This window comes from Bufo bufo, chromosome 1 (genome assembly GCF_905171765.1).
Source record: "Bufo bufo chromosome 1, aBufBuf1.1, whole genome shotgun sequence".
NCBI classification, from domain to species: Eukaryota; Metazoa; Chordata; class Amphibia; order Anura; family Bufonidae; genus Bufo; species Bufo bufo.
The window spans coordinates 121804579-121832123 of NC_053389.1; the positions used below are offsets into that span (position 1 = coordinate 121804579).

The 27545-nt window shown below is 42.9% G+C and overlaps 1 protein-coding gene across 2 annotated transcripts in view; it reads right to left on the reverse strand.

The window, feature by feature from the left end:
• VPS13D (vacuolar protein sorting 13 homolog D) overlaps positions 1-27545 on the reverse strand; it is a 351123-nt gene that overhangs the window by 47331 nt on the left and 276247 nt on the right. For both annotated transcript variants that reach the window (XM_040429067.1, XM_040429073.1), the window contains 2 exons: positions 18030-18162; positions 15137-15332 (listed from right to left, as the gene is read on the reverse strand). In XM_040429067.1, coding sequence (XP_040285001.1) covers positions 15137-15332; positions 18030-18162 — 329 coding nt within the window. The remainder of the gene's footprint in view (positions 1-15136; positions 15333-18029; positions 18163-27545) is intronic.

Below are 27545 nucleotides of genomic sequence, written 5' to 3' on the forward strand. Positions count from 1 at the left end.
GGTAGCATACAGTTGCAAGAAAAAGTATGTGAACCCTTTGGAATGATATGGATTTCTGCACAAATTGGCCATAAAATGTGATCTGATCTTCATCTAAGTCACAACAATAGACAATCTCAGTCTGCTTAAACTAATAACACACAAAGAATTTAATGTTTTTATTGAACACACCATGTAAACATTCATAGTGCAGGTGGAAAAAGTATGTGAACCCCTAGACTAATGACATCTCCAAGAGCTAATTGTAATGAGGTGTCAGCTAACTGGAGTCCAATCAATGAGATGGGAGGTGTTGGTTACAGCTGCCCTGCCCTATAAAAAACACACACCAGTTCTGGGTTTGCTTTTCACAAGAAGCATTGCCTGATGTGAATGATGCCTTGCAGAAAAGAGCTCTCAGAAGACCTACGATTAAGAATTCTTGACTTGCATAAAGCTGGAAAGGGTTATAAAAGTATCTCCAAAAGCCTTGCTGTTCATCAGTCCACGGTAAGTCAAATTGTCTATAAATGGAGAAAGTTCAGCACTGCTGCTACTCTCCCTAGGAGTGGCCGTCCTGTAAAGATGACTGCAAGAGCACAGCGCAGACTGCTCAATGAGGTGAAGAAGAATCCTAGAGTGTCAGCTAAAGACTTACAAAAGTCTCTGGCATATGCTAACATCCCTGTTAGCGAATCTACGATACGTAAAACACTAAACAATAATGGATTTCATGGGAGGATACCACAGAGGAAGCCACTGCTGTCCAAAAAAACCATTGCTGCACGTTTACAGTTTGCACAAGAGCACCTGGATGTTCCACAGCAGTATTGGCAAAATATTCTGTGGACAGATGAAACCAAAGTTGAGTTGTTTGGAAGAAACACACAACACTATGTGTGGAGAAAAAGAGGCACAGCACACCAACATCAAACCCTTATCCCAACTGTGAAGTATGGTGTAAGGGGGCATCATGGTTTGGGGCTGCTTTGCTGCGTCAGGGCCTGGACGGATTGCTATCATCGAAGGAAAAATGAATTCCCAAGTTTATCAAGACATTTTGCAGGAAAACTTAAGGCCACCTGTCCACCAGCTGAAGCTCAACAGAAGATGGGTGTTGCAACAGGACAACGACCCAAAGCATAGAAGTAAATCAACAACAGAATGGCTTAAACAGAAGAAAATACGCTTTCTGGAGTGGCCCAGTCACAGTCCTGACCTCAACCCGATTGAGATGCTGTGGCATGACCTCAAGAAAGCGATTCACACCAGACATCCCAAGAATATTGCTGAACTAAAACAGTTCTGTAAAGAGGAATGGTCAAGAATTACTCCTGACCGTTGTGCACGTCTGATCTGCAACTACAGGAAACGTTTGGTTGAAGTTATTGCTGCCAAAGGAGGTTCAACCAGTTATTAAATCCAAGGGTTCACATACTTTTTCCACCTGCACTGTGAATGTTTACATGGTGTGTTCAATAAAAACATGGTAACATTTAGGGGTGCACCGAAATGAAAATTCTGGTCCGAAACCGAAACCGAAAATTCAGGATGCCCTTGACCGAAAACCGAAACCGAAACTGCCTTTTTGCCCAAATACTTTTAAAATACTTTTTTTTTAATGATTTTATTAATAATTCTTTTTCATGAATGAAATTCATCTGTGGGTGGCGCTGTTATGGAGAGGGGGATCTGTGGGTGGCGCTGTTATGGAGAGGGGGATCTGTGGGTGGCGCTATGGAGAGGGGGATCTGTGGGTGGCGCTGTTATGGAGAGGGGGATCTGTGGGTGGCGCTGTTATGGAGAGGGGGATCTGTGGGTGGCGCTGTTATGGAGAGGGGGATCTGTGGGTGGCGCTGTTATGGAGAGGGGGATCTGTGGGTGGCGCTGTTATGGAGAGGGGGATCTGTGGGTGGCTCTGTTATGGAAAGGGGATCTGTGCACTGTTATGGGGAAAGGGATCTGTGCACTGTTATGCCCATAACAGTGCACAGATCCCTTTCCCCATAACAGTGCACAGATCCCTTTCCCCATAACAGTGCACAGATCCCCCCTCCCCATAGCAGTGCCATAGACCGATCCCCCTACCCATAACAGCCCCGGCCCTGCTGCTCACAGCATCACTCACTGCATCTTTATTTTACCTTACAATCGTCACGCTCCAGTAAGAACTCTGCAGGCAGAGCGGAGGGTGGCGTAACGTCACTTACTCACGTGACGCACCTGCTCCGCCCACTTTATGAATGAAGGAGGCGGAGCAGGCGCGTCACGTGAGTAAGTGACGTTACGCCGGCCTCCGCTCTGCCTGCAGAGTTGTTAGTTACTGGAGCCTCACGATTGTAAGGTAAAATAAAGATGCAGTGACAAAGTAAACCGCCCGCCCGCAGATGGTGGGTGACAAATCCCACACCCCATATTTTCGGCCGATATGTAACAATATCGGCCGAAGTGGATTAGGTGCATTTTCGGCCGATATTTTCGGCTGCCGGAATTTCGGTGCACCCCTAGTAACATTTAATTCTTTGTGTGTTATTAGTTTAAGCAGACTGTGATTGTCTATTGTTGTGACTTAGATGAAGATCAGATCACATTTTATGATCAATTTGTGCAGAAATCCATATCATTCCAAAGGGTTCACATACTTTTTCTTGCAACTGTAAAACCACCTGAGCAACAAATATTATCACACAGGTATTTTAAAAGTTGCAAAAAAGGGTCATGTGACAATTTTACCCAAAAAGAGACATAAAACTATTCGTCAATGACCCCCAGCTTCCTTAGTCAGACTTGGCACGTGGCCACTCTGTTTAGGATAATGTAAGGGATCCCAGGTTTTCACCCTTTGACCTCCCTATCAGGGCTGTTGGAAGTCCCTAGGTTGGGTCTGCAGAGTAGTCTCTGACTGTGGTAGCAAGCAGGGGAAGCGCAAATCCAAAACTAAGTCAAGGGTCAGTACCGGAGGACAGGAAGAAAGACACCACAGCCAAATCAGAAGCCGAAATTGCAGATAGAGGCAGAGAGGATCAAATCATGAGAGTACAACAAGTAGCAGATCGGCAAGCAAATGGAAGGTCAGTCAAAATGAGGTCATAATAGGCATAAAAAGGCAAAGCGAATGGAGCCCAATACATAAAAATAGCACAGAAACAGAATATACATATCAGGTTGCAAACACTCATTGGTACAAGGAAAGACAGTAGAGTGCTGGGCACTCCGATTGGACTTTTAGTTGTACTCACTGAGTGACCATATGTTCTTTGTACGCGCAACGCGGCAATCCCACCAGCATCACCGGGAAGATTGGAGCAGTGGGGCCTAGCTGGAGCTCCTCTAGATAAGCATACTACACTCAGTCCCTGAGACTCATCTTCTGGAATTGTACATCTAGTGCTGTACCTATCAACTTTGTTAAATGGGTTGTCCAGGATAAAAAAAAACAAGGCTGCCTTATTCCAAAAACAGCACCAAATATCCATGGGTTGTGTCTGGTATTGCAGTGCTGTTTTTGGAAGAAAGCAGCCATGTTTTTGTAATCCTGACGTGGACACCCCTTTAATAAGAAGAATAAGGCACAATATAATGCAATGAATATAATTTGAATATTCTGCTGTGAACGTCACAGGATGCATTTACAGCACATTAATATGAGCCATTTCTCTCCTTTGCCCTTAATGGAGAATGTGTCACTCTGCACAATGCAGCGGTCTTATTGAACGTCCTTGGGCTCATCGGGATTACACTGCGTAAAGAAATACAGATGTCTCGCAGGTATTTTGGCAACTGCACTCCAGCCTGAAATGTAGTTCCACCGTCATGTGGGGTTACTGGCTGAACTCTGCTTGAACTGGAGCAGAATATCATTTACAGTACACACAAACAATTGTGCTATGATCACCTGCTTTAGACGGAGGGTTCAAAGTAAGTTCGTGTCCCTGCACACCTTTCTTATTCCCCTCTCTTCACAGTACATTTCCTGAAAACAACCAGAGCGAGCCACAGAAAGGAAATAGCAAGGAGACAGCTATAGAGTCCTGTGCTAGAACTCAGCACCCGCATAGGCCCAAAGGTCCTAGCAGCAAAAATGATACTGGGTCCACAAACCCATCAGGAGAAGAAATAGGGGGAATTTATCATTATGCTTATGCAAGTTTTCTGGCAAAGAAAAGCTGCAAACTCTGTGTTTGTGAGTTCTTAAAAATCACTGTGACTAAATTTAGCCACAAGTGGCGTTTTTACGCCGCCCTTGCCAGCAGGCTCGGCACGTTTATTTTCTTTTACGCCAGTTTTTGGGTCAGATACACAAAAGCAGGACTGAATTCCAGTTTTTTGACGTGTTTTTCAGGTACATTTTTTACATTATTAAATTCTATAACACTTTTCCCACAAGCGTGTATGAGCACATCTCAAATGGTGCTTCCCATTCATTTGAATGGGAAAATCAGTGCTGATGGGACAATCTTTTTTACACACTTCAAGCAGATTTTTTTTTTTACACGTGTAGAATGAATGGGTGGCCGTTTTGAGGCGTTTTTGGAACAGATTTTGAGGCAGAAATGACCCGTGTCTATATCGGGAATGGAGCCCCACAAAGTAGTGGCTGGAGGACTCTGGCCCAGCCAAGAACTCTCCCCATAGATGTGAACGGGAGTGCACCGCGCATGACCGGCCACAGCTCCCATTCACTTCTATGGGCTTGATGGAAATAGCCAAGCCGGCACTCGGCTATTTTCAGTGGCCCTATAGAAAATTAATAGAAGACAGCTACGCATGCGCAGTGCCCCTTCCACCACTTTCGGTGCCCCATTCTTGATATATCCTAGAGATATGCCCCCATTGTCTGTGATGAGACAGCCCCTTTAGGCACATCCTCTGGCAACACAAGAGGATATAAAGACCTGAGTACCACATGGCAGTCTTAATAAATCTCCCGCTAATGTTTTGTCATATGTCATTATATATAGGATCTTTAGACAATATAATATAACTGTGATCTGGGTCAAGGTTCAGTACAATAGATCCGCCATCAGATATGAACTGACTATTATAAAACACTATGATACAGTAAGTTCAGTTCGGGGAGCCATGGTCTGTCCGGGAGACCCAGCAGACACACGGATCATGTTTCCCGGGACAACCACAGTCGTATGTATTTAGCATAAAGTCATCTACTCCTAGACTACCATTTCTATTGTGCTATTGTTACATACCAAGGGGAAATGGGGCGAGAGGGAAACCTACGGTATATTTTCAATCCTTTTTTAATGTCTGAAATGAATCTTAAAAATTACAAAAACTTTTACTATCTACCCCCAAAGCATATATACAACATAAGATTCAAACAAAAAAATAAAAACACACTTTTTTCTGCTAAATACACTTCATCACTTAGACCACCGTAACGCAGCAGGTTTGAACCCACTGTGCCACTGAATGGATGTGACTTGGGGATATTCTTGAGGTCATTGTCTTGTATTCACTTTTTCAACCCTGTACAGGAATCTGGACTTTGCTGCAGTGGCCACCTGGCCATTATCTCTAGGAGTTGTCTCTGTCCAAAGGCTGTGGACTCAAGCGGGTCAAGAGACACCGATGTGTGGTACCAAGAGGGAGGCAGAAACATGGTCAGAGGGTAAGCCGAGGTCAGGACAGGCAGAAGTCATGTATTATGTTAAACAGGCAATAGGTCATGGAAGGTGGCATTGGGTCAATACAGTGATCAAGCAGAGGTAAGGCATGGAAGGTCAGAATACACAATAAATCCACTTTTGAGGGAAACAGATAAGCCAGGAACCTTTTGCTCAAGCCCCTTTTCATAGGGAAAGGCGTCATATATACCCCATCCCTTTAAGTGCAGGGAGGAACGTATGGGAGTGTGCACCAGTCAGATCAGGAGGAAGGAGGCTGCGTGGCCATGAGAGGTATGGAATGTGGTTCAGCAGGAGGGTTAAGAACTGTCCAACAGAAGAGGGAAGACATGGACCACCGGCATTACAACCACCTTTGTAATGCACCTGGCAAGCTCAGTAAAATTTAAAGGTGGTGCCTACTTTGGATAATCATTTTTTGTTGGAAGAGTTGCCCTGACAATAAGCTGATTGCAGAGTGCCCCTTTACTGAAGGCTCCAGACATCAGCTGTAGTCAGTGGGAAAACCTGGGAGCAAAAGGTCAGTTCCCCTGCAGCACCTCCACAGGAGAAATGAAGCATCACACCGTACCCAATAAAATCAAAGAACTGCCACTGAGTGACAGCCCCAGAGTGAGGGACAGTTTTGCAGCCACTCTAGGCCCTGGCACAACTGGGGATCCCCCACCCTGAGTAAACAAATCAGTCATGGCAACTGGTACTATGGACAGCAATGCCCCTATGTAGCGGATCCTGACTCATCAAGCAGATTTTTTTTTGTAGATTATTTATGTGGTGTTGAAGCACAGTTTGTTTTATTTGAGGGTCATGTACAGCGATCACATTCAGAACATGTGTTGCTTTTTAAAAAGTCTTTCTCAGGAGAAAGATCACTCTTAAAACAACAACCTTAGATGGCAATTAAATACTTTGGGATGAGTTATATGGTACTGACGTGTTAAACGTCTGAAGACAATGTTCATATCAGTGATTCTTTCAGCGGCTCCGGAGCCCTGAGTCAGTATGCAGCTAATGAGGACATGGCGGGATATATGATGAATATGTGCTACATTTTAACAGTCCATAAGAAATTCTAATCTGATGCTTTTCACACCCATTCTTGAAATTCTGCAGCATTTCTCAAAGCTGTGAAAATGTCTGTGGAGTCGACAACATTAATGTAACGCTATCTTCCTGTGGAGTCTTCCTTATTTGGGGCCCGAATATATAATTAGCTAAATTTAGTCCATATTAATGAAACAATGAGAAAATCAGACCAACTTCCAAATTTATGGCAAGGTTCAGAAAGATCCTCAAAGAAAGAACAAATGCACATCAGCTCTTAGCATACTCTCTTCCCAGAATTCCAGTGACGCACTGCCTGGCCTATAAGACTCCTCACGCCGATTAGGTGCTCTCCATAAGGAGATACAGGGGGACATTTATTAAGAGCTGCGTTTTAAACGCCAGTCTTAACAAAGCGCTAAGCTGGCGGTGGTTCCGCCGAAGTTATGAAGAGATGCTGGCCTCCATAACTTCAGCAGATCCTCCGCCAGTTCTAAAAGTAGGACAGCTTACGAGTCTTACATTTAGACCATTTTCTACATCTAAAACAGGCGTAGTACTTTATTTTAGACCTGGCATGAGCAAAGTGTTGCGCCACAATCTGCGCCTGAAATACGCCTAATATAGGTCCACATAATGCAGCATGTGCTCATATAAAACAGTGGCAGAATGAACGAAACCTAACAATCCTAAAGAAACTGAAAGGGAGGGGGGGGGGGGGGGGATGCAGCTGCAGTTTCTTTCTACACAAACTTTTGTGATAGTCATGTTATTACAGGAGAGTGCGAGCAGTAAGACCTCTTTCACATGAGTGAGTTTTCCATCTGGATGCGGGTTTATCACGAGCACTGTTTATTACCGATCATCTCTGCGTTCAGGAAAAATTGCAGCATGCCCTATATTGTGTGTTATAGTTCAGTTTTATTTTTTATTTCATTGAAAAGTAGAAGTAGACAGCCTTTACGCTTAAAAATGTTTCTTATTGTGCATATGAGTCTGTATCCGCTCTGCCAAGATTACATTCTCAGGGAATATTCAACTGGGGGAAAAAATAACCTTTTCATGAAAGGCATTAAGTATTTTCATCCATCCACAGAGAGACAACTCTTCAGGCAATTGCCAGGATTTAAAACGTTTTTTTCTCAACGTGTTAGACAAAAGGTAAATTTACTTAGATGTGGATTATCCAGAATGTGGCATATTTTCAATAACCATACCAGGATATGCAGGCTTTGCTTTAAAGAACATATTATATATAGAAGGAGTGGTTGGAATCGAATCAAATGAAATATTCTATGTGTGACTGTAACGATAATACATGTAAGTGATTACAATATTAGAGGGAATGGAGAAGTTTACTGGGGAAAACTGTACAACCTAAAGGTGGCTCTAGGACCTTGTTGGGCTGCCTCTAGCCTGGATACAAGATGAGATATGGTTGGGCATGGAGCCACACAGGTTCTGTATGGTATCCAGTGGCGTTTGTCCACAGATGTTGCAGCTGGGCCTGTAGATCCTGCACACTCGTAGGTTGCCAAAACTGGCATCCCAGATGGTCCCAAAAATGATCGGTTGATGATAAATCTGTTGACCGGACAGGCCAAGGAAGTGTAATCTGGTGGAGACATCCCTGGGAACCCTGTCATGAAAAAAACACATGTGGCTGCAGGATGTCCTGCACATATCTCTGAGCTGTTGGTGTCCCTCGTATGAATATTGTGACCGACTGTTGCAAGCGATGGCTCCCCAGATCATCACACCGTTCATGGCACCATTGGAAACAAAGGCGATGGTGGCTGGCTGTCAATTGTAGGACATATAATGGGCGCCGTAACACCAAACCTCCTTCTGCTTACCACTTGGAAATGGTCTGGGCAGACACAGGGGTGTGCAACAAAGGTGCTACCTGTGTCTGGATGGTGGACAACAAAACTGTGGGAGCTGCTTGTGCTGGTCAGCAAATGAAATTTTCCTCTCTACTGGTGGTTCGTATAAACCATCCGAAGCCTGTTTGTCGTGTGTGATTGCCCTCGCTGAGGCACTACTCCCAGCACCGCCTAACAGCTAGGTCAGAACAGCCTACATGGCAGGCAATTTGTCGAAACGACTATCGTGCTTCTCTCTGTCCAAAGATGTCCTCCCTCTCAGTCTGTCAACTGGCCAAAATGTCCTTGAGTACGTCACAGAGGCCTCTCAGCAAGAGATACACTACCCAATAGTAGCCTCTGAGAGTCCTTTTACACGGTCTTGGGGCAAGAACCAGTGTCTTGCCACAAGACCACACCATTAATCCTTAACATAACTGCATGCCAAGTTTTTCTTGGTGTTATTTTTTTTTGTCAATGAATGTATAGTTACCCACATTCCTTCCTGCTCATTCTGTATCATAAAAACTGAGGCAGCCTGAAATCTAGTCTCATCAAACTCTCAAGCTCCTGCAGTTTGCCCCAATAATTTACACTAAAGCTCTTCTTCTTTACATTACAGCATGCTGTTTAAAGGGTTTGTAGCCCTAGTAGGTTTTTTATTTTTTCAACTACAAGATGTATTGAGTGTAGTGTTGATCGCGAATATTGGCACTTTAGAATATAGTGCTATATCTTCGTAATCGCGAATATTCTAGATTTTTTTTTCATCAGTAACCTCCCTTCTTGTTTGTTGGCCAATGAGAAGGCTGCAATGTCTTTGTCTGAGATTAGCAACATCCCTAGCAACCAATAGGAAAGTTGCCTACTCCTTACTATATAAGAACCTCCCCAGCAGCCATTTTCTGCAGTTTTTTGCAGTTCTGAGAGACACAGCAGTGACATTGCTGTGCTCTGTGCTTTCATCTGGATCCTATTCCTTATCCAATTACATTAGATAGATAGCTAGATAGCTCATATATATAATACAGATAGTGTCAGAAAACTTCTAGCAGCTTGAAATATGTAGCCAAAGTGACCCATGCCTGTATTGCACGCGCAATATGCGCATATTACATTGCCGATTTTCGCAATCAAGAAAATAATGACTGGAGATCACGAATTCTAGATCTTGCGAATATTAGGCCAAAAATGTGCGAAATATCACGAAAACGAATATTGCCAATGCTGCTCATCACCAATTACACGGCTTGTCTCAGTCAGCCAGCCTTTTTCCCTATCCCCTATTGAGGAATCTGGACACTATACATGGGAGTCACCCTTTTGAAACTTCTATGAGCCAGAGGGAGAAGATGCTAACTATTAGAAGCTCCCGCTCTGGCAGATCTTACTTGGTTGGCCACAGATATGAACGTACGCCCTGTAATACTACTATCCCACAGCTGCCGCTGCGGAGGTAATGTGTATGGCTTTCCATAACTTCCTCTTGCTATAGTTAAGTTTGAAGAACTTGGTTCAACTGTGATCAGCTGATCACTTGATTTCTGAATATATTTTATTCCAAATTCATTAAATATTGGATTATAATACTTTACGACACATTTTGCCAAAAAAAGAAAGAGAAAAAATAAACTTAGAGAAAATATGGTTGAATCATGTTGTCCCAAGGCACTTCTTCCATTCCAGAAAAATATTTTAATTTTATTTTTCCACGGGGACTAAAGAGGTTTCATACTTGGGCTGTAATGAGAACTGTATTGTTCTGGGCTTCGGAGGGCTGGGGAGAATACAAGAGTTCAGCCAAACAGAAGGAAAAATCCTTTCATTAAGGCCTCATGCACACGACCGTTGTGTGCATCCGCGTCCGTTTTCCGTTTTTTTTCGCGGCTCAATTGACTTTCAATGGGTCCGTGGAAAAATCGGAAAATGCACCGTTTGGCAGCCGCATCCGTGAGCCGTGTTTCCTGGCCGTGAAAAAAATATGACCTGTCCTATTTTTATCACGGTCAACGGTTCGCGGACCCATTCAAGTCAATGGGTCTGTGAAAAATCACGGATGCACACAAGATTGTCATCCGCGTCCGTGTTCGTGATCAGTGTCCGTTTTTTCCTATCATTTTCAATGGCAAACTTGACTTAGATTTTCTTTTCATTTTTCATGTCCGTGGATCCTCCAAAAATCAAGGAAGACCCACGGACGAAAAAACGGTCACGGATCACGGACCTACGGACCCTGTTTTTGCAGACCTTAAAAAAAAACGGTCGTGTGCATGAGGCCTAATGATGAGACTTTCAAAGCCCAAGAAATAGCAAAGTGGTAATTGTGAAATAAAGATATCGCCAAGCTTTACTGGTACTGAATTCACAACTCTTGCCAAAAGGTGATGCCACCCATGTTACGCCATAAATAAGGCTTTGAACAGCGTGTGCCAATGGCAGATAATAGCGCATTGCACCGACTGAGCAGGCAACGATTGGGAAGGAACCGATCTAACCCGGTAGCTGCCTGCTCGTCCAAGGAAGTGAGAGCAGCATTTACATGCAGCAACCACCTCCACTATATAAGGAAAAGGGAATCACTGTTTACAAAAAAAAATCATGGTTATAAGGAAAATAAAATAATTCTTAATACAGAATGCTTAGTAAACTAGGGATGGAGGGGTTAAAAAGTAATAAACAAACTTAACTCACCCCATCCACTTGGTTGCGTAGCAGATCTCCTCTTCTTTCTTCAGGACCTGGGTAAAGGACCTTAGATGACGTCACTGCGCTCATCACATGGTCCATCACATGATTCATCACCATGGTGATGGACCATGTGCTGAGCACAGTGACGTCATCAAAAGGTCCTTTACCTAGGTCCTGAGGAAAGAAGAAAGAAGAGGAGATCCGCTACGTGACCAAGTGGATGGGGTGAGTTAAATTTGTTTATTATTTTTAACCCCTCAATGGACATTTTACTAAGCATTCTGTATTAGGAATGCTATTATTTTCCCTTATAACCATGTTATACGGGAAAATAATAAAATCTACAGAACACCTAACCCAAACCCGAACTTCTGTGAAAAAGTCCAGGTTCGGGTCTGGGTACCAAACATGCCGATTTTAATCACGCGTGTGCAAAATGCATTAAAATGCTTTGCACTCGCGCGGAAAAATCGTGCATTTTCCTGCGACGCACCCGCATCCTATCCGACCCTCACACGCGACGCCCCTGTGAAAGAGGCCTTAAAGTAATAATAGATCCTATACTCATAACCATTTAATTTGGTCTGGCGCCATATACAGCTGAGGCCAGTCATTAGCTGCAGTAGTCATAGTAGTAGCGGGGTAACATTCCCACTGCAGCCAAGAAGACAGACCAGACTGATGGATGCGGTGGCGCTTAAATAGGTTTAAAGAAATATAGAATCTTTGATGATTTTTTTCCTGCTTTTTTGCCAAAACATCCACCAGCTGTGAACCTAGCCTAAACTGCCTGCAAAAGTTACTCCCCAAGACAATACTGATTTAAAGCATACCTCTCATTTCACTTAGAAAAAAAACCTGCCCGAGAATCCCAACTGCACCCACCATTAAGCAGGCCCGCTTTGCTCACCACTATTCTGGGGGCCGTCAATGTCCATTTAAATCTTGGCTACCACTGTCCTCACTTCCGGCCTTACTGGAAACTACAGGGCGAAGAACTCCAAGACCTGTATAGCCAGTGGAGTGACGAGGAGACTGATGAAAATTAGAGTCAGCGGGCAGGCTGAACTTTGGCAGATTGCATGCTGTGGCAAGAAGGAAGAAATCCGTATACACAAAGAACTGACTGGTAGGTAGATTTCTTTGACAACAAAAAGCAGACAGTGGCAGGCATTTATCAAGCGTTTTATGCCTCTGTTGTGGCGTAAAAAAGTCACAAATGATGGGGAGTGCAACATTTGCCCCATAATAGTATTATGCTTTAGTAGGCATAAGGGAAAATAAAAGATAATTTTAGAGACCCTTTAAAGGGAACCTGTCACATTGAACATGGTGTCTGAGCTAAAGGCCGCATGTTATAGTGCAGAGAAGGGCTGAGCAGATTGATATATATAGTGTTATGATATAACCTGTATTTCATCCATTTACTAGGTGGTTAGGCAGCGTCTTTTGTGTTTTGTTCGAGGCACATTTCTGTTTATTTCTGATTTTACTGCTGTGAGGTTTACCTCGCTGCCAAATAAACAAAATGTAGAAAATGTGCTAGAACCAGACGATTTCCCGCTGTAAACCTTGTACTCTGTTTGACTCTGCTGTGGAATTTCAAAAGTGGCTTCTCGCTTTCAGCCGGGGCCATGTTTGTGACTTGAAATGCTATTTAGGTTAAAAAATCTTGTGTGACATTTTGTAGGCCCTGTGGGCACTTTATAAATCAAGCTGTTAGAAAACAAGAAAGACCTGGCAGCATCAGCCTTCTGGGAGGGAGAACAAAAAGTGACCGTGGCTTGACAAACAGCGAGTGGAGCCAGCAAAGAGTCATTTGGAGCAGCATTAGAACTGGATTCCAAACCACACATAGCTGAGGAATGAACAAATGCCCCGGGGATTATGGCGCAGCTCTGCCAAATGAAGTTAAAACACTTTGTTGTCCTCTGTTTCCCACCTCCCTGCAGGATCCTGCAGCCATTTAGACTTCTTGTTCCGCCACAGTGAATGTATGCGTGTGGCAAATATATCCAGGGATGTATACAGTAAAATGGCTAAAAGTACAGCCCATAGCTATTAACTGTATCTCTCCAAATATACCGGTATCTCTCTTTCAAGTGATACATTCCTAATATGATTTTTACCAATAGTCATTAGATATACTGATTTTCGAAAAAGGGTCAACCACCCCTACCTCCACCTCCAAACCAGAGTCATGGGAAGGGCATTATCAATTCTGAAGGTCAAGTCCAACTAAATTCTATCTAGGAATTGATTCAAACAACATACATGGAGGCACAATGCATTGTATTGTGTGTGGGGAAAGTTATGAAGATCCACTTCCTACTTGGACATGAGGCCTGCTTCAGGTAGGAAGTAAATCAATCAATCGTCAAAGGGGTTTTCTGACATTTAAAGAGGACCTGTCACCGCTCCTGACACACCTATTTTAATAGCTTCATGCGTTCCCATTGTAATAACAATTCTGGAGAATCTTTTCTTATGTCTATATGTTGTGCCATTTCTTTATTATTCCTGCTAGACGTTATGAATGAATTGGTATTAGCCTTCAGTAAGGGTACAGAGGGGTAACCAGTTGGGGGTGTGTACCTGCACAGTCTGAAAATGGCAACACTGATTGGATAGAATGAGTCTGTGCAGGTACACGCCCCCAACTTGTTACCTCCCCTCTGTACCCTTACTGCAGACTGCTAGCAATTCATTCATAACTTCTAGTAGAAATAGAGGAATGGCACAACATAGAGACGTAAGAATAGATACTCCAGAATTGTTATTACGTGGGGAATGCATGGAGCTATTAAAACAGACATGTCAGGAGTGGTGAAAGGTCCTCTTTAAATACTAATGAGAGAGGTCATGGAGAGGTCATCAGTATCTGATTGGTTGGGGTCCAAAAGCTGAGACTCCTGCAGATCGGCTGTTTGAGAAGGTACCAGGCAACACATCCCCACCAGGTCAAACATCAAACCAGCCTTAGGGGATGTTCACACAACGGAGTTTGAAAACCCGCTGATTTTCTGCACAGTTTTGGTGCGTTTTTTTCAGCTTCCTATTCATTTCAATGGGAGAATCAGTGCAGATTCCACTCCAAGACAGAACCATGGTGCTTTTCTAAAAAAAAAAAAAAATTGGAAAAAAAAGCAGGTTCTTCCTCCAATTTAAAAGAATGGAAGGCTTATTAGAGGTGTTTTTGGCGTGGATTATGTGCAGAAAACAGCACCTTAGACTGAACCATGCTGCTGATCTGTGTTCACAACTTCTTGGCTAATGGAGAGAAAGGATTTCCATAATGAGAGAAGGGATGTCCTCAGACTTGGAGATACGTTGGCTACAGCACAGTTATTTGATTAGTTATTCCTATCAGTTATTGTGAGCCAAAACCAATAGTGAAGCCTATACAGAGATTAGGTACAATGGAAAGATCTGCACCTGTTCTGTGTTTTTGATTTGTACATAGTTTTGGCTCACAATAACTGATGGAAATAACTGATCAAACAACTAAGGTGTGAACTCAGCTTAAGGGCTCATGCACATGACTGTGTGCTGGTTTGGCCTGTCCGCAATGCACGGGCATCGACTGTAGGACTTCCGCGTGCGGATCGCGGACCCATTCACTTGAATGGTGTCTGTGATCTGCATCAGACGGTCCACACCGCAAAAAAGAAGTACATGCACTACTTTTTTGAGGTGTGGAGGCACGGAGAGAAAACCCATGGTAGCACTCCATAGTGCTTCCGATCCGTGCCCCCGTTCTGCACCGCACAGCATCTCCCGGATTGCGGACCCATTCAAGTGAAGGGGTCCGCCTCCGTGATGCAGGGTGCACACGGACGGGCAATGGCCCTGTACATGAGCCCTAAAACAGTGTGACATGTACACATTTGATTGAATAAAGCCGCTGCTACTAACCTGTGCCCACTAAGGGTGGCCGTATCTCTTACAGCTTGAGCTGTTTCTGAAGCAAAATCCAAGGCACCAGCAACCGGTTTGGTGACGGTTCCAACTAAACCTTTCCCTAAGCCAGAGATGAAGCCGCTGATACCACCTTCATTTTTAACACCTTCCACAGTCGAAGTGATTACACTTGTCAGCCCGCCAATAATTCCTAAAGAGGAAAGAGTTTCAAGCATCTTCAATTACTGGTCTACATACATATACACTTGAAGTGCACTAAATATCTTTAATTTATTCCTGAAATGTAAGCATCTCAGGTACAAGCTCCTGAGGCCAGGCTCCATAACGTAGCAATACGGCTCCATGATCCCAACTAAGGAATTATGCAACCTCACTTGAGAGAAACTATGGGCAATATCTTTTATTCTAAAGCAGGGATGCCCAACCTGTGGCCCTCCTGCTGTTGCAAAATGACAACTCCCATCATGCCTGGACAGCCTACAGCTACTAGGGTATGCTGGGAGTTGAAGTTTTGCAAAAGCTGGAGGGCCACAGGTTCAACATCCCTGTTCTAAAGCATCCATAGATAATTTAAAAGTTGTACAGGATTAGAAAAACATGACTGCTTTCTTGCAGTAACAGCGCCACGCCTGTCCACGAGTTGTAGCTGACAACTACGAAATCATTATACTGAAGCATGTGGATAACTTTATAGACAAATGGAAGGTTTACTTTCATATGGAGTCCAGGAGAAATGGGACTACTCAAAAGTGGCACTATTGAAGGCAACAGATATTTGCATTAGGCTAGACAGTAAAAGCAAAAAAAAGGAAGAGACCACTGTGGTACTCAGCAGAAGTGGCCAAAATCATTAAAAACAAAAAGATAGCATTTAGTAAGTATAAAAAAAAAAAAGAAGAGGATGACAGAGAAATTTATAAGATTAGGCAGAGAGAGGCCAAGCAAGTTATAAGAGCTTCTAAAGCACAGGCAGAAGAGAAATTAGCTCAGTCAGTGAAAAAATGTGATAAGACATTCTTCAGATACATAAATGAAAAAAAAAAGAAACTAAAACAAGGAATTACCAAGTTAAAAACAAAAGAAGGAAGGTATATGGAAGAAGATAAAGAACTAGCCGACTGCCTCAATGAATACTTCTGTTCAGTTTTTACAAAGGAAAATGAAGGAAAAGGACCTCAGTTAGGGAGGAAGACTAATGAATCTTTTGATGCATGTGTCTTTACAGAGGAAGAGGTTCTAAGTCAGCTGTCTAAAATTAATACAAATAAGTCACAGGGGTCTGATGGGATACACCCAAAGCTATTAAAAGAGCTCAGCGGCGAACTAGCAAAACCATTAACAGATTTATTTAACCAATCACTGGTAACAGGAGTCGACCCAAAAGATTGGAAATTAGCAAATGTTGTGCCCATTCACAAGAAAGGTAGTAGGGAGGAATCGGGTAACTATAGACCAGTAAGCCTGACATTAATAGTGGGGAAATTAATGGAAACCATACTCAAGGAGAGGATTGTGGAACATCTAAAATCCCATGGATTGAAAGATGAAAAACAGCATGGGTTTACTTCAGGGAGATCATGTCAAACTAATCTTATTGATTTTTTTGATTGGGTGACTAAAATAATAGATGGCGGAGGTGCAGTAGACATCGCTTATCTAGACTTTAGTAAGGCTTTTGATACTGTCCCACATAGAAGGCTTATCAATAAATTTCAGTCTTTGAGCTTGGACTCCCATATTGTCGAATAGATTAGGCAGTGGCTGAGGGACATACAACAGAGGGTTGTAGTCAATGGAGTATATTCAGACCATGGTCTTGTTACCAGTGGGGTATCTCAGGGATCTGTTCTGGGACCCATATTGTTTAATATCTTTATCAGCGAAATTGCAGAAGGCCTCGATGGTAAGGTGTGTCTTTTTGCTGATGACACAAAGATTTGTAACAGGGTTAATGTTCCTGGAGGGATACACCAAATGGTAAAGGATTTAGGAAAACTAGAGGAATAGTCAAAAATCTGGCAACTAAATTTTAATGTCGATATGTGCAAGATAATGCACCTGGGGCGTAAAAACCCAAGAGCAGAATATAAAATCAGTGATACAGAGCTAACCTCAGTATCTGAGGAAAGGGATTTAGGGGTCATTATTTCAGAAGACTTAAAGGTAGGCAGACAATGTCATAGAGCAGCAGGAAATGCTAGCAGAATTCTTGGGTGTATAGGGAGAGGCATTACCAGTAGAAAGAGGGAGGTGTTCATGCCGCTCTACAGAGCACTAGTGAGACCTCATTTGGAGTATTGTGCGCAGTACTGGAGACCATATCTCCAGAAGGATATTGATACTTTGGAGAGAGTTCAGAGAAGAGCTACTAAACTGGTACATGGATTGCAGGATAAAACTTACCAGGAAAGATTAAAGGACCTTAACATGTATAGCTTGGAAGAAAGACGAGACAGAGGGGATATGATAGAAACTTTTAAATACATAAAGGGAATCAACAAGGTAAAAGAGGAGAGAATATTTAAAAGAAGAAAAACTGCTACAAGAAGACAGTTTAAAATTCAGAGGGGCAAAGGTTTAAAAGTAATATCATGAAGTATTACATTACTGAGAGAGTAGTTGATGCATGGAATAGCCTTCCTGCAGAAGTGGTAGCTGCAAATACACTGAAGGCGTTTAAGCATGCATGGGATAGGCATAAGGCCATCCTTCATATAAGATAGGGCCAGGGGCTATCCATAGTATTCAGTATATTGGGCAGACTAGATGGGCCAAATGGTTCTTATCTGCCGACACATTCTATGTTTCTATATAAATCCACCAGTAATTCAGCTCTAGATCTGCATTATATAATATGAAATAACTTGTGCTATTTAATGAGTCATACCATGAGCAAGTCCATGAATCCCAGCAACCAAATGCTCCCCACTGGTAGCAGCATGATAACGGATGTATTCTCTCTCTGTCTGGTGTCTGTTGTCCATAGTCTTTCCGAGTCCATCAGAAAGCGTTCCAGCAAACTGCAACAGATAGCACAATGCTATTAGATTAACAGTGCAGGGTTTGAAAAAAAAATCACAGTGCTACCATTCATTCAAGGAGACAATAATGACCCAATTCTAATGTCGCAATGGCGTATTTAAATGGGTATCCTGGTAATAAGTTCTCACCTATCCACTGGATGAGCGATAACTGCTAGCTCAGTCAGTGTCTCACCACTGGCACCCCCAACAATCACCAGAACGGGGATCAAATGTCCCTGTTTGACTGGAGCAGTGGTCGGGCATGTGCACTACCATTTATTCACTGTAGTCAACTATCTACATCAGTCCCATTGAACTTGACCTCTGCATGCCTGATCTCTTTTCCATTCTTATTTTGGCGATCTGGCTAGGAACCCAGTTATCATCTATCTAGTAGATAGGTGATAATTTATTACTACAGAATACCCTTTTAAGAAAGGAGAAAGGGATCAGGTGGCTGGAGCATTTTGATGTATGGTGGCCTTAAAGGGGTTGTCTCACTTCGGCAAGTGGCATTTATCATGTAAAGAAAGTTAATACAAGGCACTTGCTACAGTATTGTGATTGTCCATATTGCTTCCTTTGCTGGCTTGATTCATTTTTCCATCACGTTATACACTGATCGTTTCCATGGTTACAACCACCCTGCAATCCAGCACCTGTGGCCGTGCTTCCATACTACAGCAAAAAGCACCGGCCTCTCTGGTGGTCGGGACCATAGGAGTGCACAAAGGCCATCGTTTCTTCGTATAGTGTGCAAGCACGGCCACCGATGCTGAATTGAATGGTGGTAGTAACCATGGAAAAGAGCAGTGTATAATGTGATGCAAAAATGAGTCTAGTCAGAAAAGGAGGCAATATGGGCAATCACATCACATTAGTAAGTGGCTTCTATTAACTTCCTCTACATGATTAATGCTATTTGCTGAAGTGAGACAACCCCTTTAAGGCTATGTTCACACCTTTGCAGTTTCTGACATATTTAATGAAAAGAAGTGCAAAATGCATCATTATTTTTCCACTAAAAACTATGGATACCACAACGTAGACCATTACAAGCCAACAGGATGCATGTGGCATTGCTGGCAGCTGTCATACGACGGATCGGGCCCTGCGTAGTGGGTTCTGCGTGGACTGGTGATGTTGTGCTTTCAAATTATTTCTTTTTACATGAATAAAACAGCTCCACCCACAGGCAGGGTTATGAATAACTGGATTTATTGCCTTCTCAAAATTCTTTTCAGAACATGTTTTGACGAATGATAAACACAGGACGTGGTCGAATAACTAAACCTGTCCACGGAAAAGAAAGTAATGCAGAGCTTATGTTTCCTTAGGCAGAGACGTAGGGGGGAATTTATCACGACGGTAATATTTGAAGTCAGTTTTGCATAGCAAACCACACTTCCTTTCCAACCCATTTATCAAAACTAGAGTGAGTGATGTAAAAATGCAAAAAGTCCAAAAACATTTGCGCAAGTAATGCAAAAAAGTTGCAAAGCCCTAAACTGTAACATTTTGAAGCCATAATTGTTGAGTGCAGAGTGTGATAAATTCCTCCCTTCGTCTACATTTTCCCTTCACAAAGAATATGTCACCAAGTTGTAGAACTATTATTTGTAGGTGGATCCTGAGGACCTCATTCGGCCAAGCATAGGGGTCTCCTAATTGTTCTAATTTTGATACTAAAAGAGTAATCTGGTATAGAAAACCTATTTTCAAACACCCTATTGCAGTGTTAATTGTTTTGGACTCCATCAATCAGCTGGAGTAGAGGGCGGCTACACAGAGTGGCCCAGATTTACCAATGTGTCTAAAAAGTGGCGGAATAGGGTAGCCACAACTTTTTCTCAACTTGCTTTAAAAAATGGTGAAGATTAGCAGAAAGTTGGGGCTTTGTAGAGAAAGGCAGTGGGGCCTAAGATGCAACATTTTGTGCCACAATTCTGGCATAAAATTCGGTCTCAAAACAAGCCAACCAATAGTTGGTACAGAGTTAGACCAAAGGGTCTAATCCTTACACCACATTTAGCATCCAGCCTGAGCCACTGGGATAAATCTGGTGCAGGTCTAGACAGACGGTCTAAGCATACATCACCTATCGGTTTAGTAGATCTGCCCCAGTGTCTTTCACAGTAGGACTTTGACCTTCTGTTAAAAGGGTTTTCTGAGACTTGAATACTAATCTATCCCCTGGATAGGTCATCAGTATCTGATCGTGTGGGTCCAACACACGGGACCCAGCCAATTAGCTGTTTGAGAAGGTAACAGCACTCCTGTGAGCGCCGCAGTCTTCTCCATGCTCACCAAGCACAGCACCGTACATTGTATAGTGGCTGTGCTTGGTATCACAGCTCAGTCCCATTCACTTCTGTGGGGCTAGGCCATGTGACCAATGAACATGTCATCACTTGGGTGAGAGAAGGCTACCGCTAGGCTTTAAGGAAACAACATTCGGATCACAGATCCAAAGTCCGTTCAAATATCGGTACTTACATTTTAATGCTGTATCCGTACAGCATTAAAGTGTATAGGATCCACGGAGCCAAAGTTTGTTTCGCCCGAAGTCACGCAAGACTTTGGTTAATTCCTACTCTATGCATATCTGGGTATTGAAAAATGTAAAATAGCAATCTGAACTGGGCTTTGTTTCAGAGGTACAAGCCACTACCAAAGCCCAGTTCAGATTGCTATTTTAAATTGTTTTTCAATACACAGATATGCATACAGTAGGAATTAACCCAAGTCTCGTGCAACTTTGGGCGAGAAGAACAAATCGAATTCTGATCTATGATCCGATGGTCGATTCGCTCAAGCCTAGCCGCGGCGCTACTGCAAGAACTGGTTCCTCCTCAAACAGCTGATCGGCGGGGGTCCCCTGTGTCGGTCCCCAGCGGTCATATACTGATGACCTATCCAAAGCTTGATTGATATCCCCTGTGGTTGCTCTGCAAAGGAATCAAACACTTGTATACCTGCAGTTGGGATGCCCTGCAAATCTGAAAAAATGCTACAACCTCTTTTAATTAACAGCCTATATGTGAATATTCTGTGTAATTATTTATTTTACAAAAAACAGATGGATGGTTTTCAGGATAAGATTTTTTGAATTCGCTCCACGTAGTCTGCAACTTGTAGAACGGCATCAGTGAGCATCACACATTACAAGTACAAAGCTCTTCTGTGGGCATCTTTGTCTAGGCCTATCCAGAAAACAGAACGGTCATCCCAATTCTACTATAATCCTAGCACAGGGATGGCCAACCTACGGCTCTCCAGCTGTTGTAAAACTACAATTCCCACCATGCCCTGCTGTAGGCTGATAGTTGTAGACAGTCTGGGCATGCTGGGAGTTGTAGTTTTGCAACAGCTAGAGAGCCGCAAGTTAGCCATCCGTGTCTTAGCACATAACATCTTTCCCTCATAGCAGCAATAACCTTACAAGGGTTACCTATCTATTTAGAAGCTTTATTTCTCTGTGCGGACACTTAAAGAAGGACAATATTTTTAATTTAGTTTCCAATGGCACAGAAATAAAAAAAATAACCCAAAATTTTCTATGAATATTTCTAACGGAAGTGTCCCTTTAAGTAGATATGAGAGTATCAGAGCGCCAATCAAGTAAAAAATTTAAATGGAAATTATACATGTATGAACGGAAAACTCTTGTGGTATTGCTCATCTCCAAATTTCTGATTAACCCTTTGTATCATAATAATTTATATTTACTGATATTAGCGTCCCCATGGACGGCTTCCTTTTTTACATGGACACAATGTTTGGTGATCCGTACTCTCCTCAATCATGGGAATCACTCATACAGTTAGCTTGTTTTTGATTAAATGTGAATTAAGGGTAAGAAATGTTCCCACGCTTCCATTACTTCTGGAATTTGTATTTATATCTTCAAAGTCAGTAACAGTAAGAAGAAAATAACTGCACTTTTATGAATTCTAAATAAAGGAATCACTGCATCTTCTACTCCCTCCCCCCATATCCACCCAGAAACAGCGCCATTCTCGACTCTGGGCTGTGATTGTAATTGCAGCTCAATGAGGCTTCGTTATTCAGCAAGTCACATAGAACATATAGGCAGATTTGAGGTTCATAGGTTTAGGAAAACGAAATGACTACTCTTGTGGAAACTGTAAAGTCCATTAGAGGTGGTCACCTAGGAAGGTTTCTGCTAGCATAGGCCATCAATGTCGGATCAGTGGGGACCAGACTGACCCCAGCTGATTGCTAGACCTGGTGTTAGGAGCAACAGGATAGCACTGTGTTTTATCCGTTCAGATCTACAATTTTTTTTCTATGAGACCACATTGATCGTGTGGCCTCACAAATAGCAACTGGAAAAGGACACAATGGTTTGATCCTGACTAACTGGGCATCCTAGGGATATGTCATCAATATTTTTTGTAATAAAACCCCTTTAATGAAAAGATACAGGAGCAAAACTGAAAATATCCTTCATTGTCCTATACATGCAAAATAATAAATGCAAAAATCATAGAAGATCTATTAGAATAGTGGCAAATGTTGGGGGCACACAAGGGAGCATAGGAAGGTGCTGGGAGAAGACAAAGGGGGCTTCTGGGAAACATAGGGGTGCAGCCTGAAATGATGATTTAAGAGGGCTGAGCAGCAGGACCACCCAATACAAGACCAATGGAGGAACAAAATCACATAGGGCCAGATTTATCATTAGCTCAAGTCAGAATAATGGAGTGAAAAAGTAAAAAAAAAAAAGCGCAATCGCTAAAACTGCGCAAAAATTCTTGACTTTTATTGGCTCTGCGCTATGTTCGCCAGTTTTCTGAAATTGGGCGCGTTTTCTTATGTAAATGAATCTCTAGACAGATTTACTATCGCGACAATTTAAAAAGTCGCTAAAAATTGCGCGACAAATTGCGCAATTTCACTCCAGTGAGGACCATGCTTATCTTATGCAACTTTTTAATAGAACATGCGACTTTTTCGTAAAGACGTGCGACTTTTGTAAAGTCGCTTACTGAAGGATAAACTGCTACCGTCAAACCATTAATAAATCTGACTTAGCCAAAAGTGACTTTGGACATGTAAAAGTGGTGTAAGATGTAAGTGTAATGATAAATCTGGCCCATAGTATGTATATTTGTGCATGTAGCAGTATGTTTTTATAAGCTGGAAAAATACTCAGCTTTTGGAAAAATTTAAGATTGTGGGTTAACCCCTTTAAGAAATGTTCGACTGGAAGTTGACAGAAGAATACAACCTAAGGACTGGTGGCCATAGACGTTAGATGAATGTTGGCTGAACAAGTTGATTTCAGTGGGCCTGGCCAAACATGTAGGGGGTTATTTATAAAACAGAAATATGCCTAAATTAGGCATATTCCTGGCGCAGATTGCAGAGCAAGGTCCTTTGTGCCGCAATCTGCGACTTCTCCCCGCTCACGCCAGCTCTAAAAAAGTGGACGTGGTGTGGGCACGGAAAGGGGAGGGGCCGGCAGGCCCGTCTCATTCATCATCTTCTACTCCTGGTTTAAGCATAGAAAATGTAAGACAGCTGTGGTGGATCCGTCGAAGTTATAAAGGGGCCTGCGCCTCTTCATAACTACAATGGTTCTACTATCAGCGCAGGGCCTTATTAAGACCAGCATCTAAAACGCCGGTCTTCAAAAATGTGCCCCATAATGTGTATATGGGTATCCAAACTCCATATACAACTGGTCACAATTAGTGAACCAACAATAGGATCATGGGTGCCCAAGGCTTGTGAAGAGTAATGTCACGCTCGTTTAACTACTTTAGTACAACTTGCTGAAAATTTTAATGTTGACTGTTATAGAAAGGGGTCAGAACACACAGTGCAGAAGAAATGGACCATGGAGCAAATGAAGAAGTTAGCCTGGTCTGACAAATGTTCTCTTTTACATCAGGTGGACGGCCAAGTGTATGTGAGCTTCTTACCTGGGGAAGAAATGGCCCTGGGATGCTACTCTGACACACAGCACCTCCTTCAACATTGCTTCAGGCCAAGATGTTGACTTGGCCTCCAAATTCGCTACACCTCAAACCAATCGAACATCTGTGGGATGTGCTGGAAAATGAAGTCCGATCCGTGAAGACCCCAGCTAGCAACTCACAGGAATTAAAGGATCTGCTGCTAATGTTTTGGTGCCAGATACCACAAGACGCCATCCGAGGTCATGTAGAGTCCATGCTTCAATGTGTGAGAGCTGACAGATGATTTTTCAAACCCTTACATATCGTCTATACTCTGTAGTGCTCAATAACTTTTTCACATGGCATTATTACAAATTGATTGCTGGCTCTCGGACTGAACTCTGAGTCCCTTGTGAGAAGAGCGCATTACAAACGTTTGTTGTCGTTGTTGTAGTGCACTTATTGGGTACGTCTGCTTTTCAAGACATTTGGAGCTTTGCTTCTTACTAACCTACATAGTGTAAAAGAGACATGACTGTAGAAGAGCCTCAGACTACAAATAGTATTTGTTTGCAGTCTGTAGCCATGGAGAGAGAGACATATTTGCATAATAGCTGCATATGCAAAATGATATAGTATACATACCTTGGCTTCAACAAGTCAGAAACGTTTAGTTAACATTTGTGTTTAACGGATACAGTTCACGGGATCCAGCCTAACTGGATACTGCAGTCCCATTGACTACAATGCGATGAGGCGCTTTCCGGCATAAGGCCAGCCAGATCCCATTATAATCAATGGGGTACTGTGGTGAACTCTGCGGGTAAACGCGAATTTGAACCTATCACAAGTGTGAATACTCTGCACGTATATGTTGGTCTAATATTAGGATACCTGCCATCAGGAATATTTGTCTCTTCAGTCTTGTTGCACCATATTTTCTGTGTAAGGCTACTTTCACACTAGCGTTTTTGCTGTATCGGGCAGGGTTCAGCAAAAACGCTTCCGTTACTCATTATACAACAATCTGCACCCGTTATCACTGGATTCGGTTGTATTATCTTTAACATACCCAAGACGGTTCCGTCATGAACTCCATTGAAAGTCAATGGAGGACGGATCCGTTTTCTATTGTGTCAGAGATCCGTCATGACCCACAATGCAAGTCAATGGGGACGGATCCGTTTTGCTTCACATGTCATGACGGAAAGAAAACCGCATCTCAATACCGGAAAATAGAAACGCTAGTGTGAAATTAGCCTTACTTATGAAGCTTTTGTATGCTGAGCGTTAACACAAGGCAAAACTTTACAGCTGCCATGTTTTGCATTTCATAGCTGAAGTCTTCTGTGACAAGACAATTTGTCTTAGGACTTCCAGAATATATGTAGTATAAGATAACCATGTTACTATGGAGCATTCCTATAAGTTTGCAGAAAGGTTAAACAGGGGTCGTCATGTGTAAGTGATCTTTGCTGCTGACATTTGTACATTTTAACGCATAGATCATTTTATTCCCATGTCACCTTGCCGATTGCTATAGGCCTGGAAACTCCATTATAAAATCTGCCCCGAGTGACAAAGAGAATCCATTTCTACAACTTTATATATATTTATTGTAAATCATCCTTGTGGAAATCCGGATCACAAAAACAGAAACCGTAAGGAGACCACAGATTCAGACAACACAGATCTTGTCTAAAATTTTGTAAGTGGATTTTCCGTGTGTTTCCGTGGGCCTCTAATTCATGCCTCGCATAGCAAAAGATAGGACATGTAATATCTTTTGCTGCACGTTGCTGATAGTGAACCAATTTAAGTCAATGCGTTCACGGAGTTCACGTGGCTGGTGGCCATGTATTGCGGACTTGCCGTTTCCCCACATAAAGGGCCTACTGATCAGATAACTCACATGCAGGGCTGGACTGGCCAACCAGAAGATCTCAGTCTCAACAGGTATGCTTTAAGATGAACTCCTTAGAAACTGGACTCTTCTGGTTTCCAAGGCATCAGACCTGGATGTTAATGTGGCCCTTTCAGGGTTTTGCAAAATGGGCGAAAAGGCTCCCAAAGAAGAGGGACTCCACCACATGTGCTTATGAACGCTTTGTGGAATGTAGTAGTTGAAATTAAAACCTCTAGTTCAGCAATCAAAGGGCATCTATCAGCAGATTTGTACCTATGACACTGGCTGACCTGTTACATGTGCACTTGGCAGCTGAAGGCATCTGTGTTGGTCCCATGTTCATATGTGCCTGCATTTCTGAGAAAAATTATCTTTTAATATATGCAAATGAGCCTCTAGGAGCAACGGGGGTTTTACCATTACACCTAGAGGCTCCGCTCCCTCTGCACTTTGACAGGGCCAGGTGTGATGATGTTTTCACTGTCTGGCCCTGTCAAAATGTAGAGGGTGCGGCAGTTGCAGAGAGCGCAGAGCCTCTCGGTGTAACGGCAACACCCCTGTTGCTCGTAGAGGCTCATTTCCATATACAAAATTTTGGGGGGTAAATATGAACATGGGACCAACACCGATGCCTTCAGCTGCCAAGCGCACATGCAACAGGTGAGCCAGCTCCATAGGTGCAAATCTACTGACAGACAGGGGCGGACTGGGAACTTACAGTGGAAAAAATACTAAAAGTGGCCCTGTTTTGTAGTCAGGTCCAAATTGATGGAAGGCAGGGCCAACAAGTATGTGGGGCCATCAATACCATATTGTGGCACATTATACCACCCCAACAGAGCCAAAAACCATAGTCCATCACAAAATACTGCCGCCAGCAGCATAAAATACATCCCTAAAAACTGGCCGGCCGTGAGGAGGGCTCAGGCAGCCCCCGGGGTATTGGCTCACTGGGAAATTTCCCTCTAAGGTTTATATTAGATGGTCAGCCGGTCCCGTCAAAGTCTCAAATGATAATGTTACTCACCAGTAGGATGGGGGTCATCACATTTTAGGGGTTAAGATGGCCAGACACATTAAAGTTATCAGAACCCGCTGTTCGGGCACTACTGCCCAATGATCTTATGTGTATGTGGACATGTCAATTGTTCCCCGATGGCAGACATCCAGTGACAACAAGGACTGAGGCAAGTTGGAATTGAACATCGTGTTCTTTTGATCCCTTGAAAAATAAGCTCTTGCCAAAGGGGTCTCTCCCCACTGAAATAAATATTCAATGCATTAGGAGACCCTCATACAGTCAGTCAGCTGGCAGCTATATACAGATCGATAATCTGCTATACATTACAATCTTCAATATATTCTCCAGATCTATGCACAGAATGTACCACTTACATTATCAGTGCACACAAAACAAGGCTGTGAGCAGACCCTCAGTGGCAACCTTCAGCAATGACATAGCAATCATACTTGCTTTTCACATCAGTTGTGCACTGTGGGTGAACCGTATTCTGGGAAGAAACTGCCGTTCTCTGTCCTGGCTTAAT